At 37.0% G+C, this 17,728-nt stretch overlaps 2 protein-coding genes across 27 annotated transcripts in view; both read right to left on the bottom strand.

Moving 5' to 3' along the window:
* Positions 1–17,728, bottom strand: part of LOC124132118 — a 239,477-nt gene that overhangs the window by 20,165 nt on the left and 201,584 nt on the right. For 22 of the 26 annotated variants that reach the window (XM_048382600.1, XM_048382604.1, XM_048382606.1 and 19 more), the window contains 12 exons: positions 17,593–17,637; positions 16,227–16,793; positions 15,960–16,004; positions 14,743–15,309; positions 14,470–14,514; positions 12,493–12,537; positions 9,911–10,477; positions 9,560–9,604; positions 7,808–8,374; positions 7,534–7,578; positions 844–1,410; positions 222–260 (listed from right to left, as the gene is read on the bottom strand). The exons of 1 other annotated variant lie outside the window; for it this stretch is intronic. In XM_048382600.1, coding sequence (XP_048238557.1) covers positions 222–260; positions 844–1,410; positions 7,534–7,578; positions 7,808–8,374; positions 9,560–9,604; positions 9,911–10,477; positions 12,493–12,537; positions 14,470–14,514; positions 14,743–15,309; positions 15,960–16,004; positions 16,227–16,793; positions 17,593–17,637 — 3,144 coding nt within the window. The remainder of the gene's footprint in view (positions 1–221; positions 261–843; positions 1,411–7,533; positions 7,579–7,807; positions 8,375–9,559; positions 9,605–9,910; positions 10,478–12,492; positions 12,538–14,469; positions 14,515–14,742; positions 15,310–15,959; positions 16,005–16,226; positions 16,794–17,592; positions 17,638–17,728) is intronic. 3 more of the 26 variants (XM_048382612.1, XM_048382610.1, XM_048382611.1) reach the window with 3 other exon arrangements.
* Positions 2,793–7,527, bottom strand: LOC124132125 (collagen alpha-5(VI) chain-like). Its single transcript, XM_046495811.2, has 2 exons — positions 5,347–7,527; positions 2,793–3,685 (listed from the first exon to the last, which is right to left on the bottom strand). Exons 1-2 carry the CDS (start codon positions 5,882–5,884, stop codon positions 3,096–3,098), a joined length of 1,128 nt encoding a protein of 375 aa, XP_046351767.1. The 5' UTR covers positions 5,885–7,527; the 3' UTR covers positions 2,793–3,095.

Genomic DNA, 17,728 nt, shown 5'->3' with positions numbered 1-17,728 from the left:
TTCTTATATCTTCAATGATAATACCATATGTGTATACATATGAAGAAGGAAGATTGACTGAGATACATAGGGGTAATTGGTGCTGCAGGAGGGTTGCTGCTGACAGGATGTACTGCAGGTATGGCATCATGGTTCTAAAATAGAAACACCAGGAACACCAGAAATATGGACATGCAAGGAGATATATGCACTAATAGACATGGATATAATTTATCTGAAACCTGTAGTGGTGGTTGTTGTTGGCGGTGGTGGTGGATCCCCTGAGAGGAAAGAGAAGACAAACCATCAACATTAGCAGAATGTGAAAATCACAACCAACTACACATCAGCAAGTTTCTTTATTCAAAGAAAATCAATACATTGAAAAATTAACAAGTACCTTGTGGTATATTTCATCTATAAAAACATTTACAAACACACTAATATGATTATCACAAATGACATGTCAAAATAATACAAAATCTCAATATGGACCTTGGATGGTACTGAGAGTTAACTTTATGTAATATATTCTTAACTTATCATAACAAAAACAAAAATTTCTTATTTGATAGGCATTTAGAAGTTGGAGTTCTAAGTAAGGATAAGAATTTAAGGATGAACAACTTCTTTATTACAAATAAAAGCGACGTTTCAGTGTAAGTTCTAACACCGTTATCAAGCAAGTGATAACGCTGTTAGAACCTACACCGAAACGTCGCTCTTAATTGTAATAAAGATGTTCATCCATAAATTCTTATCCTTACTTAAAAACAAAAATGTTTGATGAATTTTCCCCCAAGTCTTACCCATATTCTGATTAACATTTTTACAGTAATAAAGACCTACAATAGCTGGACCTACTCATAATGGCTTCCATTATGCCAGGCAGCTCTCTGAACTCTGCCTCTGATCCCAGCAGGTACTGGTAGGCATCAAGTGGCTTTGTGGTAATATCGTCTAAGTTCTGTGTATTCCTTAGATTCACGCCAACAGTGAAGATTCTCCCTCCTGTATTTTGGAACCTTCCGGCAGCCTGTTGTGCACGGCTTGCACTCAGACCACGTTCATTACCTGTCATGATGACCATATAGTTGCCTGCATTTGGACGGTCACCATTACCACGGGTGAACATCCGTGTTCGTACAGTGTCCATTGCTTGGGAGAAGCTTGGTGATCCTCCAGGACGGTTGAATGAGTTGAGATTGTTGTCCAGTGCATTGACAACATCTGTCTGCCAGCCATTGTCATTCAACTGGAAGCCCATGTTGGGAGATCTAGTGAAGGCCATTCCTCCAACTCGAAACTCGCCAGAATCAATGTTCATTGTATTAGCAAAGTTCTTGGCAAAGTTCTTGAACCATCCATAGATCTGGCGGTTGACAGTTCCATCCAGCATAAAGATGACATCAAAACCTGTGTCCATGTAAGCTATTAGAAAAAAAAGATAGAAAATACAATTAAACACACACAGTAGCAAAAATCCAATCTCATAACATTATCATAATGCAGATTACTTTACATTTTGTGAATTAAACTTCAATACTGATGACAAGAAATTAAATCAAATAACATAATATGAAAAACAAGATACACTATGAAAAGATAAAGCTTACAGTTTTGTGAACAGACTCAGTGACAGGTGTGTTAATGGTCATTGTTCTGACAATGATCTGAGCATGGAGTTATCCAAACAAGATGATCCCAACATAGTTAGTTGCTGCCTGAAGCTGGAGCCATCATCCATCATAACACATAGACTTTCTTGGTTTCAAAGATCCAAAGGCTTCCAAAATGCTTGCCAGATGCCACAAGGTATATGCGCCAGCCAATAGCGATCTACGCGCTGGTGAGTTGACTATGACAAACAGCCATCTTGCCATCCAGTTAGAGCCGCGAGCGAGCATTGGAAGATGTAAGTTCACTCGTCACACCAAGCCATTCCAATTGGCCAAACATTATAGGGTCTTCAGGGTTGTAAAGTTGGGTTAGAAGCTGCAGATGGAGATATGAGCCAGAGCTGAGGTGTCAGCCTTAGAACATATTGTTTGTCAGCCACGGAAATAATAGTGGTTGCAGTTGTCACACACAGTTTGCCATAGTGAGTCAGGGAACTGTTATTTTGTTCAGGTGTTATAAGAGAGAGGTAGGGTGTCTCTGTGGAGGTCAGCCAATTGAAGACAACACTCTATAGTATCACACAAATTTAGTAACAATGCTATTACATATATTTCGTCTGCACTAAATAGATACATTTCTACTTGATATAAGTTTTACTATTAAGTTTACACTGTTTTGATTTAAAATAATTGAGCCTGAAAGTATAAATTAACAGTATTATGCATATTAAATTTACTAAATAATCATATATTTAAATGTTGTAGATATATTTCAGAATAGTCTGGTTCTTATGTTAGATGATTAAGAATAATCTTACTTAAGCTCAGATCTATATATGAACTCACAGATGCTCTGCTGTTAGTTGCCAATAAGCAGCAGCACTAGATATGAAGATGCATGTAAAACACACATGTTGTGAACACATTACAGTTGCCCATTACATATTGGTAATTCATTTCCAAACGTCTTTTTATGTCAATAATAACTCTTCATCATATAAACAATTGCACAACGTTTATGGCGGTCAAAGCAGAGAGATCATGTTGTGTAAGTGAATCATGAACATCTACTGCACATAAAACATGGTTATGGAGACCTAAAATTGAATATTTATTACATAATCTCCCTCTTATCGCCTTACACACACGCAATATCACAACATGATTTGTTTTACTCTTATTGAAAATCACCTGGAGTAGGAGGCTTGGTTGGCAAAACCTGTCCAACTGAACAACAAACACAAACACTAATAAGAAACTAATTTCAAACAATTACATTACAGTGAGAATTTCATTCTACTGTAACAAGCTTTTTAACAGAGAACTTAATCCTTACAAGGAAACACCTATAAAATATCTGCAGAACTATACATATCTCTTGTAGATAAATGCAATGAGGTAAAGAATAATGCTAATATATATCTCAAGAATTAAAGATGTGTGTAGTGATTGAGATTTAGGATGCTTGTACACAGGATAATCCTTTCCAAGTGTCTTTTACTGTCTCATGCCTAGCATACCTCTAAGACTAGAGTTGATAATCCCTGGAAGCTCAAGCAACTCATCAAAAGTCCTAATGTAGAAGCGATGTTGATCCGCTGGCAGTGAAGACACAGCATTAAGTTCCTCTTTGTCTCCAATGTTGAATCCAACTATGTTAATACTCACTCCTTTCTCTTTTAATCGTTTGGCTGCATGGAGGGTTTTATTCTTATGAGTACTATAATCATTGGCTGTTATCATTATAACAATGTTCTGGGCTTGCGGACGATCTCCATTACTGTAGGTAAACATTCTGGTACGGACATAATCAAGAGCTTTATCAAGACTTGACTTGTAAAGGCTGGAACCAGGGAATTTGGAGTTGATAGCATTGAAGATATAAGGCTGGTAGCCATAGGTGTTCAGGTGGAAGCGCAATTTTGGCAGTCTGGAGTATGTGATTGCTCCAATCCTGTATTGGCCAGAGAAGATGTCCAACTTATCTACAATCTCGGAGGATAGATTTGTCATCCATCCATAGTAGATGCGGTCCACAGACATGTCCAGCATAAATACAATGTCATAACCATCTTCACTATGGACCACTGGGAGAAGAAAAAACCAATTTGAATGGACCGGTTGACAATATACTCATATATTACCCCTGAATCATGCAAGATAAAAATACAGCCAAACGGTGATAGTTTTAAATATATGATATCATAATTTATAAATAGATGAAGGCTTTACATTATAAACATAATTCAATTGGTTGACTTCAATCATTCTTATGCATAGAGGGAAAATTCAGTTATTTATGGCAGTCAAATATCTGCCTAAAAAGCTATTATTGAACATTAAAAATACACCTGGCTTAGTCACTATTGAATACTATGTAATGAGTCAAATATTTATAAATACTTTAAAATTAAAATGCATTTTACAGGATCATGATGTGTTAAATTGGTTCCTGTTCCCAAAATGTACTGTATATGGCATCCTATACTAAATATGGACTAACCAAAGATCAGAATGAGCAGATATCTAGAGACAAATTAGTTTGCCAATCTAAGAAGCATCTGTCAGGCTTACCTACAGAATCTCATTCATATGTTTAGCATCTATCATATGATGGCCAATTAAGCAGAGTGAGTGAGTGAGTATGGTTTTACGATGCTTTAAGTAATATTCCAGCAATATCATGGCAGGGGACACTAGAAATGGGCTTCACACATTGTACCCATTCCGGGAATTAAGCAGAGAAATAAAGACAAACTAGGTAGTTATTGCATGATAAGTATTAAGCCTACTCAAGAATGTGTCACAGGAAAGTGAGGAAGAACATTTTTTTACCTCAGATACTAGAGAAATAAGCAAAACTACATTGTATTATTTGGCATAGTCTATTGTAAACGAGCAGAGAAACCTACTGGTCATGACAACTATGCCCTATGTGAATAGTAACCTGGTGATCTGGTGACTGGACTTTGAATAGTTGGGACTGCAGTGAGCTTTGCTGACAGAGGACCAATCAGTGATGTCATGATGGTAAGGAATTTTTTCAAAAATAAAACACAATCAAAAACTCATCAGGAACCAATTAAAAACAGGATGAAAGGATCAGCCAATATAATTTTTCAGTGACGGATCCAGAGGGAGGGTTCTGGGGGTGGCCAACCAATTTTTTTTTTACATCTGATAACATTTTGTATGTGCAGGGCCTACCATGATATGTTCATTTGGTTGTGAAAGTAAAATTAATAATGGTTTAAATATAGTGTTTTCGATTTTCGGGTGGACTTCCCCTCACCCCACTGAAGTTACAATTTGCCAAAGTGGAACCCCCCTTTTATAACATTCTGTTTTTTTATGAGTATACATAATATACTTCATGTTGTGTTATCGATTTGAGTTGTCTACTAGTTTCTCAATATAACTAGCCTTTGTCAACAATTTTAGCACGTAGTCTCATCCAGATAGATCTGTAGAATTGGTATTTATGGTTCACCAATGCCGTGCCTATTCATTATAGTAACCATCTATAAGATACAGTATGGTTATAACTCCAAGTGACCACTTATTTTAGTTCGTTATAACCGCAGCATATGACTGGGACCAAAACAGTTAATTATATCCATCAGTTCAAAATAAGTTTGTTCATTATAAACATAGTTTACTGTAAGCCCAAAGCAAATTATATCCTATCCAAATACCTGGTAATCTCTGAACTAGCAATAGTTCTCCTTTTCAACCCTACTACACCTACCCTCTTTCATTCGGTGCTGGATCACTTGAGTAAAGTTCTCTAGTTCCTGTCCATCTTGTATCAGGTACTGGAACTCATCCAGTGGTTTGGAGGATATAGAATCGAGCTCATATGTGTCATTTAGTTTGATCCCTACTGCATACACGCCTACACCTGTATCCTTCAACCTCTGAGCAGCAGAAATGGTTTCCTCTGTGTGAACACTTTCATGACTGTCTGTCAGTAGCACGACAAAGTTTGAAGCTTTTGGTCTATCCCCTGCTTGAGGAGTGAACATATTGGAGAGAACATGGTCAAAGGCCAGAGCAACATTTGAAGGTGATACTCTTGGTAGATTGATGAACTTGTCATCTATGATATCCAGGATCTGTTGATGTTTCGTGTATTCATCAAGATCCACAATGGTGTTGGGTTTTTGACTGTACCTCATTGACCCTACTCTGTACTTCCCTGATTTTATGTCCAGGGTAGATACAAATGTTTTCACAAATTCATGGATCCAGTCAAAGTGTGGCAACCTTGCTGTTTCGTCCAACATGAAGATGATGTCATATCCTTCCTTGTCAGCAGCTATAATGATACTTAATACGTAGAATGTAGTCTACCACTTCCTAAATCATATCTTGAGGTTAACCGGAAACTTAAAAATCATATAAACTTTTTAGACACTAAGATATATATGTTTTCAAGAAAATAAGGAGAAAACTGAATAAAACTTTGAAACATATTAAAGATATCTTTGTTCAAGGTTCCTTCGATGTTAAAATGGAATTAGTTTGCTAGTATCCTCAGTGAGGTCTCTACCCCAACGTCCTTGATGTCTGCAGTGCCTGGCATCATAAGAGTTACTTCTAAAGTGTCATGTTTCCTTGGTGATCTGTTTTGTTGCATGGAAACTCCTTGCTCAGTTCATTTTTTCATACGTAATGTCTCCAACAGAGAGCCATAAAGTGTCACATATTAACTCTTGTCACTGAGCCATATCCAAACCTGTCTGCTGAAATATTATATATGCAAGTCAATGTTTGAATTAAAAAAGGATGTTCTTTTCACACAAACAGGATCAGTGTCACAGATCACAGAGACAAGGCACACAGTGGCAATGGCACACAACACAAACAATACTGGACATGACATGAAACATAAGGAAAACAAACACAATAACACTTGTCTGAAAAATCAACACAATTATCAACTAAACATAATTATAAAATACCTAAATTTTTATAATCTTAACTTCAGTAAATACAATAAGAACCCAAAATCTAAGAAGTACAAGACACAACAACAACAATGTTGGATACATCATGCAGGGAAAATGTAGTTCTAGAAAACATGCAGATGGAGGTTCTTGAGGAACTCATGGTCATTCTTCTCAGTGTCAGTTCTGTGCATTCCTAGATCTGTGATGTCTTTCTTCTTGACGAGCTAGGCTAGACATCTAATTTTGCAATCAGTTTGTACTTCAGTCTACAAGGGGTCACTCCATCTCTGCAACTGCAAGGATTTGCATAATTCTCTATACTACAAGCCTTCCTTTGTCTATCCTATCTTGCTACATGTGTGGTGGGGCTGTAACTAAAACTACAGGAAATGAATGATGAAATTAAGTGCAAAGAACAGATTGGGACACAAGGAAAGAAAGAAGGTCGGGGCTAAAGGAAAACAAACTCATGATTCTTTAACTCTTGCCGAATTCCTGTATTGTTTGTTGGATTTTTAACTGACAAGATATTAGAATATTGGTGAATTGCAATTTTTACAATGGTCAAGCATACACTGAAATGGGCATATTCCTTTTTCCACTTCTTCAAAAGAAGATTACTGATGGTTTATAAATAGATGAAGATGATCATGTATGTGGATAATCCTTTGGAAGAATGGTTTCTTAACTGTAGAAAATGTGACTGAATGCAATCTTGGAAAATGTAAGGAAACAGTTGGAAAGCAAATTATGTCTGCTTTCTTGAAATAAGGATTATGAATGTTGGGGCTGATTTAGAGATAAGAATCAAAAACATGATGAGAAAATACATTAATAATAGCGACTTGGAATTCAGGACACTATGGAAAATGTATGGGAAGTTGTGGAGTTGACAATCGTGGGTCTATAACTATGGAATCATTGGATTGAGGAAACTGAGGATATTCTAAGAAAGATGACATGTCATAATGACAAGTGTGAACCTGTTGGTCTTGGAGTAGTGGGTGGTGGCAGTGTCACAGGAGCAGCTGAAGGCAGAGCATATTTTCTAGTTATCATTTGCAGATTGGTTTTCTCATATTTTGAAGAGACTCAACATTTTCAAGGTCTAAAACTGCCTATACATTCTATACAACTCGGGATAAAAGTTTGCTTACTTATTAATGAATAAAAATAGATTTTTAACTCTTTCGCAAGATTATAGATTATTAGATAAAGAGAATTCAATTTCCATGAGGCCTGATTGTGCAAACACACCATTTGAAAAGTGGTAGCTGATGATCCCTGGCAGCTCCTCAAGTCCACCTTCCTCATTGATGAGGTACTGATACTGATCCAGTGGATGAGTTGTTACTGCATCTAGCTCATCTGTGTTACCCAGGTTGAAACCAATGGTGAAAATTCCAGTTCCCTGATTCTGGAGCCGCTGAGAAGCACCTATAGCAGCACCAGTGTTCAAACTTTCCTCATTGGCTGTCATCATTATGATAAAGTTGCGAGCATTGGGACGATCCCCTCTACGAGCAGTAAACATGTTGTTTCTAACATAGTCAAAGGCTCCACCCAAATCTGGTTTTCCTCCTGGAGTGTTCCTGGTCTTGGATTTGAGACCTTCCATAACTTCTGACTGCCAACCATTGTCATTTAGATTAAAAACAAGATTTTGTCCTCTGTTGAAGATCATGGCTCCAACTCTGAACTCCCCGGAATCAATATCCATTTGTGATGCAAAGTTGCGAGCAAAGTTCTGCATCCATCCAAAGTATCTGTTGTCGACAGTTCCATCAAACATGAAGATGATGTCATAGCCTGTATCACTGTAAGCTACAAATTTGTTGAAAACATCATTATATTGCTGGTATAAAGAGATCTATCTTCTGACAAGCCTCACAGACAACATAATTAACCTAACACAGAAAACACAAGCACTTTCATTGCAACACACAATAATATTCTTAATACTTCATGCTTTTATACATAATCTGAAAAAAAATAATTATTGATTGCATACATATTATGAGAACAATGTGAAACATAAACCAAAATGTTCACAAGTTCAGAATTAAAAGTGATTATATTTTAAACATCTTTTCTCAAAGCATGCTATGTGCAGATGCATGTAGAGTCTCTTGTGTTTGAGACACATGGATGAGACATTTATGTGGTACAAGGTGCCATTTCATAAAACAGGAATCTAAAATCTGGAAACCATTCAAATTGCAGTACTTAGAGAAGTAAGAAGACAGTTTGGTGTAGTATAGACTGCCACAAACTGAAGACAATGGAAGGAGAGCTATGAATCTAAAAATAGAGACAAAGCAGTAAAGAGAAATGAAGCAAGACAGATAGAAAACCAGAAAATGCAGCAACAATACTCAAGAGTGCAACACAAGGAAAGTGGGAATCTAAGAAGGGGTCAATTAAGATATTGACATCAGTGTCAAAACAAAGATGCACAGTATTCCCATGGCAAAAAGAAGTTCGTTGGCTGAACAAATGATAGGGGAAATAGATGGTTGTGTGGATATATAGAAGGCTGAAAGCATTCAATGAGTCTTTGAATCTCTATTTTCAAAGTGATTGAATGAGTAAAAGACTACTGGTACTATTAGGTTAGAATGAGCAAACACTGAAAGAGATATGTTTCTTTTGCAGGGAAAGGACATAGCATATGAAGTTCCTACAGACTGTCAAGATTTATTAAGGTATAGACTCGATCCTGCAATTCTGTCACTGAAAATGACAAAAGCAAGAAAAGTCTTCACAACTAGTAATTGAGTTGATTTGAATGTCAGTAACAGATTATAAAAGGCCTGACAACTGTCTGGTGCTTTCAATGGACAAGATTCTACTTGAAAATTCATTCATCTTGGGTAAAGAAACTGTAACTTTTCTAATATTCTACAGATGGTGATTCTGTGCGTGAGGGTAACAGGAAGTAGAAGAGGGAGCATGACAAGAGATGTGCAGGGGAAATCTTGGCACATCAAGATGAATATAAAAATCAACCTGTTGGTCTTGGTGTAGTCGTTGGTGGCAATGTCACAGGATAAGCTGTAGACAAAATACAACACCAACTGTTCAACATAACGAACCAGACAAACATTCCAAATTGTTATTTTGTTGTATAATTTTGTGTGAAACAAGGCTGGTCATTACAATTCTTCAAAACAAATTCCTCTAATATTTCAGAAAATGAAGGTTTTACAACAATGACATGATATCAGATGATCATATATATTTTGAAGATAAGAGTTTTCAGTTATATATTATCACAATTGCATTAATATTTTTTGTTTATCCTATTATAAAGAAGAAAAAGGAACTGAATTTTCATGAGGCCTGATTGTGCAAACACACCATTTGAAAAGTGGTAGCTGATAATCCCTGGCAGTTCCTCAAGTCCACCTTCCTCATTGATGAGGTACTGATACTGATCCAGTGGATGAGTTGTTACAGCATCCAGCTCATCTGTGTTACCCAGGTTGAAACCAATGGTGAAAATTCCAGTTCCCTGATTCTGGAGCCGCTGAGAAGCACCTATAGCAGCACCAGTGTTCAAACTTTCCTCATTGGCTGTCATCATTATGATAAAGTTGCGAGCATTGGGACGATCCCCTCTACGAGCAGTAAACATGTTGTTTCTAACATAGTCAAAGGCTCCACCCAAATCTGGTTTTCCTCCTGGAGTATTCCTGGTTTTGGATCCAATAGCTCCTATAACTTCTGACTGCCAACCATTGTCATTCAGATTGAAAGCAAGGTTTTGACCTCTGTTAAAGGTCATAGCTCCAACTCGGAATTCCCCAGAATCAATATCCATCTGAGAAGCAAAGTTGCGAGCAAAGTTCTGCATCCATCCAAAGTATCTGTTGTCGACAGTTCCATCAAACATGAAGACGATGTCATAGCCTGTATCACTGTAGCCTAAAAAGCCATTAACAAATAGCAAAAATGAAATATAGAAACAGGTTCCTGTTAAGTCTTAACAATGGCATACAAGTGGAGTGTTGCAACACCTGACAATATGATGATTTAAAATCAACAATATTTCTAGAATCATCTGAACACAAACATAATTTGATTGAATGATCACTATAACCAGAAATCGTTGCCGATCATACTAAACTCAGGGTATGTTGTTAGCCTCAACTCGTTAGTTACTTTGACATTTTAACAATGATGGCTGTACATCAAACTTGACATGATGCTGACATACCACTTGTCTACATTTGGAATTTGTTTGAAATCTGTTAATATTTGGCTACTGTCCAGAAAACAGTAGCTGGTGTAATTATACAATCTAATCATTGTCTACAATGGTCACATTTATTTGATCTGATTACATATGGCCTATTCATAACAATTTTATGTTTTTAGACATTTGAATAAAGTCAAAGGCATGCTGTGATATTATCTTGATGTCATTGCTGTATCTGCATCTTTTCACTATGATGAGCAAGCATCTTGGTTCTGCCCTAGCACATGAATAAAACATCTGTCATGTGCTTTTGTCAACAATGAAACATGACAGCAGCAACAACAATAATTGCCAATCCATGAAAATAATATATATATTCAGATTTCATAAATCTAAAAAATGGTGATAATCTGTAAGTTTTCTGTTTCATGAAACATGCAGTCAAACAAAAAATCTCCCCCAAAATAGAACAGGAGTATCTGTACTTCCCAGGTGAATATTCTTATTGGCCAGAGGTCAACTTGATGAATCCAGTGACGACTTCCAAGACAAATGGACAAATCAACTATAAACATTGTGCTAATGGAACAGTTTACAGAATCATTTGAAGATGTCCATTGGATCTGATCCACAAAGACGTAGAGCATTTCCTGACAACATATATCCACTAATCACTGGCAAATTAACATGGCATATTGTTTCATGTTCAGTCTCAACAATGAAATATTGAAACACATAAGTCAGTGAGCAACATATACCATCTAGAAAGTGTATCCAGAATTGATGAACCTTTGATCTCCATAAGCCATTTGTTGAAGTTTTCATTTTGACATCACATCAGGATTGTGGAATATGACAAATGCCATTCCATTGTGGTAGCTGGTCAAACATGATTTTCATGTCTAATCTTTATGCTTAGAAATGATTTAGTTTGTTTTGAGTGCAAATAAATAACTTTCACTGACAAACTAATATTAGACATGTGCTATGCCAACGTTCTATGAAAGTGCTGATGTAATAGTGCTTATGTGGACAGTGAAACTTTAACATTCTGTGATCGATGTTCTTGGTGATCAATCCATTCTGGCAGTTAGTGTGTGCATTAGTCTGGGCATTGATAATAAAAATGGCCAAGACAGTATGCCAATGAAGCTTCATATATGTTGGAAGAACCTCAAAAACTGGTAAAATGATTCATTGAGACAAGAGCAGTTGAACTTTCATATGAAAAATATCCATAGGCTAGAAGCCAACAAATGGATAGCTCCAGGTCTCTGACAAAATCATTGATTTTGTATGAACTCGTCATTTGATTTTGAAGATTTAATTTGCCACCACTGATGATCACAAAACACATCTTTGGTTGGGCTGGTTGAATGAATATGGTTCTACGGGCTTTCAGTAATATTTAAGCAACATTACGGTGGGTAACACAAGAAATGGGCTATACACATTGTACTCCATTTTTGAGTGAAAGGTTTCAGAGAATATGAAAGTGAAACAAACTGACATGATGTTCATCTTTGCACCTAAACTCTTACCAAGGAGGCTGCAAGTTTGAAAATATATAGAAGGAAAACTTGTCAAGAAACTACATGAGATCTCTGAACAATGTCGCCTGAAGGTGCATACAGTGCTGGTGATGAACAACTATTATGTAAATGACAGTAAATGTGAAATCATTCTCAGTGCATTCAAGCAATTGGGATGTGAATGGAACAATGGGAGGTAAACATCAGACCTGGAGTTGGAGCTGGTGTTGTTGGTGCTGATGTCACTGGACCAGCTGTAAGGAGATCCATCAATTTTGGAATGGTTTTTTCTAACACTCAGAAATAGTTACATTACGAGTATGGTCAACACTGTTAATGAACCTATTCCAGGGCCTTTGCATGTGTTTGTGATGGATGTTACCAGTGGGGCAGGATGCCCTCACCTTTTCATGAACAACTGCTATCATCACTATTTGATAATTGCATAATTGACTCTGCTTTTCTGAATATGGAAAGGGTTTTGTTGCTTATATTTAATGAGCCTGTTACAAGGAATACATTTACAAAATGACAACTTCAGTAATAGGAAATATTGAAAAAATTAAATCTTTAAGTGTAGGTAAGCAAAGGGGAAAATGTAGCTCATAGGACCAAATATATTGAAGAAGAAACACACACTATCATTACTGAATATCAATTTTCAAAATGATGCACACATAAAATGCTTAAGAGTAAAATGACATGTTTATTGTGGTCGTCCTGGTAAATAAGATGTCACAAGTTATTAACTGGGACTATTCATGCATAATAACATCATAGACATTCTAAATTCAGGTGAGATGTTGACATTGTGAAAGTAGAAGACTGATGATGTACAGATGAATGAGAGACAATGCAGCATGATGTAAGCTCACATGAACAAATGATCAAGGTGAGCGGTAAATAGTACCAGTATGTAAGTGTACAAACATACAATGCTTTGGACTTTATCATTTTATATCTTATTCTATATTAATTAAGTGGTATTATTCCTGGTAACACACATGCTTCCATTTGATATGATATGATGCCGGGCAATTCTGCAAGTTCTTCTTCCTGGTTAATGAGATGCTGAAAATCATCCACAAGTGGTGTAGTAATTGAGTCCAGTTCATCTGTATTGCCAAGTTCCATGCCTACAGTGAAGACACCAATTCCTGCCTCTTGCAATCGGCCAAAAGCAGCTTGTGCTGCAGCCGTGTCTTGACTTCTTTCTTTGTCTGTCATTAGGATAATGAAGTCTCTGGCTTTGGGACGGTCTCCATTAGCAGCCGTAAACATATTTTCTAGAACAACATTAAATGCTGCACCAACATCTGGTGCTCCACCTGGGTTGTTCACTGGTTTGGAATGAAGGGCTGACATCACTTCGGACTGAAATCCATTTTCATTTAAATGGAAAGCAAGGATCTGACTTTGTGTAAAAGTCATTGCTCCAACTCGGAACAAACCAGAGTCAATGTCCATCTGAGAAGCAAAGTTGTTGGCAAAGCCTTTCATCCAGCTGAAGTGTTTGTTACTGGCCGTTCCATCAAACATAAAGACAACATCATATCCTGTCTCGCTGTATCCTACAAGTGTTAAATCAGCATTATCTTCAATACTGAACCAATGCTGATCTAAATTTGATTATATTAATTATGGTTATTGTTTGCAATGTTCAGTTAATGATGGAAACGAAATCTAAGACACAAAATTTATTGAGAACCTATCAAAAAACATTCTGATATGAATGATAGAAACTAAGTGCAGACAGGTGTTCTATTAGTGACCATGAGATGGAATCACTAAAGTGTATCTGTAGACATGCTGCAGACTTGATAGATGTATTGCCCTATGACAGCATGAACGGAAATGCATACCAGCAAGAGAAACATGCCAGATCTTGCTAACATACATCAGGTAGGTTGCATTTGTGAGGTAACAAAAAAGATGAGTCATGTCATAATAACTCATATATGAACATCAAAGCAAAAGGTTATAGAAAACCAAAATGACTTTAACAACAAACGTGTAATGTTTACTTGAAACAAAACACAACTCCTGTGCTCATGCTGGAAATTTGAACTAATTAACCAAATTGGCATGTGAGTGAGTGCACCATTTATCAGCATCTGAGAAGACCATAGTTGTGTCACAGCAGTGAAATAAAGAATCATTGTGAAGAATGGCATCAACTTTCAAACCTGCTGTTGGAGCTGGTGTAGTTGGTATTGGTGTCACAGGATCAGCTGTAAATAGGAGAGTCACACAATTTTGCATAGGTAGTGAATCACTGATGATCTGTCAGTTAAGAGTTGTCAGTATATATTGAAAAAACAGATCACAAACTGTGTAAACCCACTTCTGTAACTGGATCTATAGAATAAGAATATTTCAGGATATTCAATGTATTAACTGTAGTATAACTATAAGTATAAATATAAGTTTATGTTACCAATAAAGGGTCGTGCACACACCTGCTTCCATTTGATATGACATGATGCCTGGCAATTCTGTAAGTTCTTCTTCCTGGTTGATGAGATGCTGAAAATCATCCACAAGTGGTGTAGTAATTGAGTCCAGTTCATCTGTATTGCCAAGTTCCATGCCTACAGTGAAGACACCAATTCCTGCCTCTTGCAATCGGCCAAAAGCAGCTTGTGCTGCAGCCGTGTCTTGACTTCTTTCTTTGTCTGTCATTAGGATAATGAAGTCTCTGGCTTTGGGACGGTCTCCATTAGCAGCCGTAAACATATATTTTCGAACAACATTAAATGCTGCACCAACGTCTGGTGCTCCACCTGGGCTGTTCACTGGTTTGGACTGAAGGGCTGACATCACTTCAGACTGAAATCCATTTTCATTTAAATGGAAAGCAAGGATCTGACTTTGTGTAAAAGTCATTGCTCCAACTCGGAACAAACCAGAGTCAATGTCCATCTGAGAAGCAAAGTTGTTGGCAAAGCCTTTCATCCAGCTGAAGTGTTTGTTACTGGCCGTTCCATCAAACATAAAGACAACATCATATCCTGTCTCGCTGTATCCTACAAGTATTAAATCAGCATTATCTTCAATACTGAACCAATGCTGATCTAAATTTGATTGTATTAATTATGGTTATTGTTTGCGATGTTCAGTTAATGATGGAAATGAAATCTAAGACACAAAATTTATTGAGAACCTATCAAAAAACATTCTGATGTGAATGATAGAAACTAAGTGCAGACAGGTGTTCTATTAGTGACCATGAGATAGAATCACTAAAGTGTATCTGTAGACATGCTGCAGACTTGATAGATGTATTGCCCTATGACAGCATGAACGGAAATGCATACCAGCAAGAGAAATATGCCAGATCTTAGTAACATACATCAGGTAGGTTGCATTTGTGAGGTACAAAAAAGATGAGTCATGTCATAATAAGTCATATATGAATATCAAAGCAAAAGGTTGTAGAAAACCAAAATGACTTTAACAACAAACATGTAATGTTTACTTGAAACAAAACACAACTCCTGTGCTCATGCTGGAAATTAACCAAATTGGCATGTGAGTGAGTGCACCATTTATCAGCATCTGAGAAGACCATAGTTGTGTCACAGCAGTGAAATAAAGAATCATTGAGAACAGAGCTCTCAAGTAATAGGAATGAATGAAAAGAATGCATTGTGAAGAATAGCATCAACTTTCAAACCTGCTGTTGGAGCTGGTGTAGTTGGTATTGGTGTCACAGGATCAGCTGTAAATAGGAGAGTCACACAATTTTGCATAGGTAGTGAATCACTGATGATCTGTCAGTTAAGAGTTGTCAGTATATATTGAAAAAACAGATCACAAACTGTGTAAACCCACTTCTGTAACTGGATCTATAGAATAAGAATATTTCAGGATATTCAATGTATTAACTGTAGTATAACTATAAGTATAAATTTATGTTATCAATAAATGGTCGTGCACACACCTGCTTCCATTTGATATGACATGATGCCTGGCAATTCTGTAAGTTCTTCTTCCTGGTTGATGAGATGCTGAAAATCATCCACAAGTGGTGTAGTAATTGAGTCCAGTTCATCTGTATTGCCAAGTTCCATGCCTACAGTGAAGACACCAATTCCTGCCTCTTGCAATCGGCCAAAAGCAGCTTGTGCTGCAGCCGTGTCTTGACTTCTTTCTTTGTCTGTCATTAGGATAATGAAGTCTCTGGCTTTGGGACGGTCTCCATTAGCAGCCGTAAACATATTTCCTCGAACAACATTAAATGCTGCACCAACATCTGGTGCTCCACCTGGGTTGTTCACTGGTTTGGACTGAAGGGCTGACATCACTTCTGACTGAAATCCATTTTCATTTAAATGGAAAGCAAGGATCTGACTTTGTGTAAAAGTCATTGCTCCAACTCGGAACAAACCAGAGTCAATGTCCATCTGAGAAGCAAAGTTGTTGGCAAAGCCTTTCATCCAGCTGAAGTGTTTGTTACTGGCCGTTCCATCAAACATAAAGACAACATCATATCCTGTCTCACTGTACCCTAAAAGAGTTAAGATCAGCATTATGATTTGTGGTGATTATTGAAACGTCTATGAATTAACCAGAATGACCATAAAGTCATAGATGTCCCTAGACTAGTGAATTAAATATATATTACAGTCAAACATTATAAACCAGGCAATAAACTGGAGAGATAATGCAAGAAATGAACAAGGAATTCCGCAAGCAAAGCATTTTTAACTGACAAACAAGACATGATGATTTTCATTCCAGAAAGAGATGAAAATGCTCAAGATAGGTGTTAACTCATAGGATGTATTTTTACACCAGGTAGTGAAATGAATGACGGATGTAATGTTTATGATCCAGTCAGAATCGTACAGTGGAATCTGCTATTAGCAAAGATTTCTTATGAATACAGTAAGGGTCTTGTCGATTTTCTTTCAGTCATTTTGAGATACTGACTTTGTTATCACAATCAGTATGCATATGCTTAACTTTGACATTAAACCCAAAGTGGAAAGAAAGACACACTCTTTTCAGTGACGTGTAGACATCAAACAAAGATGAGAAACTTTACATTGAATGAGTGAGTATTGTTTATATGCGTCATATCACAGTTTGAGACAGTGTGAGCAGCCTACAGCTTATCCACTAAGATACCTCACTGCCTCAGTTCAGTGAGCATGATCAAATGGGACAGATTATCTCCCTTTTGACTGCATGCTTGCAACAATACTGAGAACAGTAACAGGATTCTACGGAGAAGGTTGTGTCAGATTCACCAGTTGTGGATGTGTACAAAAGTGGTGCAGTGAGTACAGGTTTTTGACTCGCACCTGGAGTTGGAGCTGGGGTGGTTGGTTCTGGTGTTACAGGCTGAGCTGAGGATTAAAACATTACAGTCAGCATTAAAAGTTTTCATTTTTAGTTTGATTGTTAATGGATCTTATTGGTAGATATTATATACCACAA

Source organism: Haliotis rufescens, unplaced genomic scaffold (genome assembly GCF_023055435.1).
Source record: "Haliotis rufescens isolate VD_foot unplaced genomic scaffold, xgHalRufe1.0.p SCAF_4, whole genome shotgun sequence".
NCBI lineage: Eukaryota > Metazoa > Mollusca > Gastropoda > Lepetellida > Haliotidae > Haliotis > Haliotis rufescens.
The sequence above is the reverse complement of the archived record's forward strand: the minus strand, read 5'-3'. Positions and strand labels throughout refer to the sequence as shown.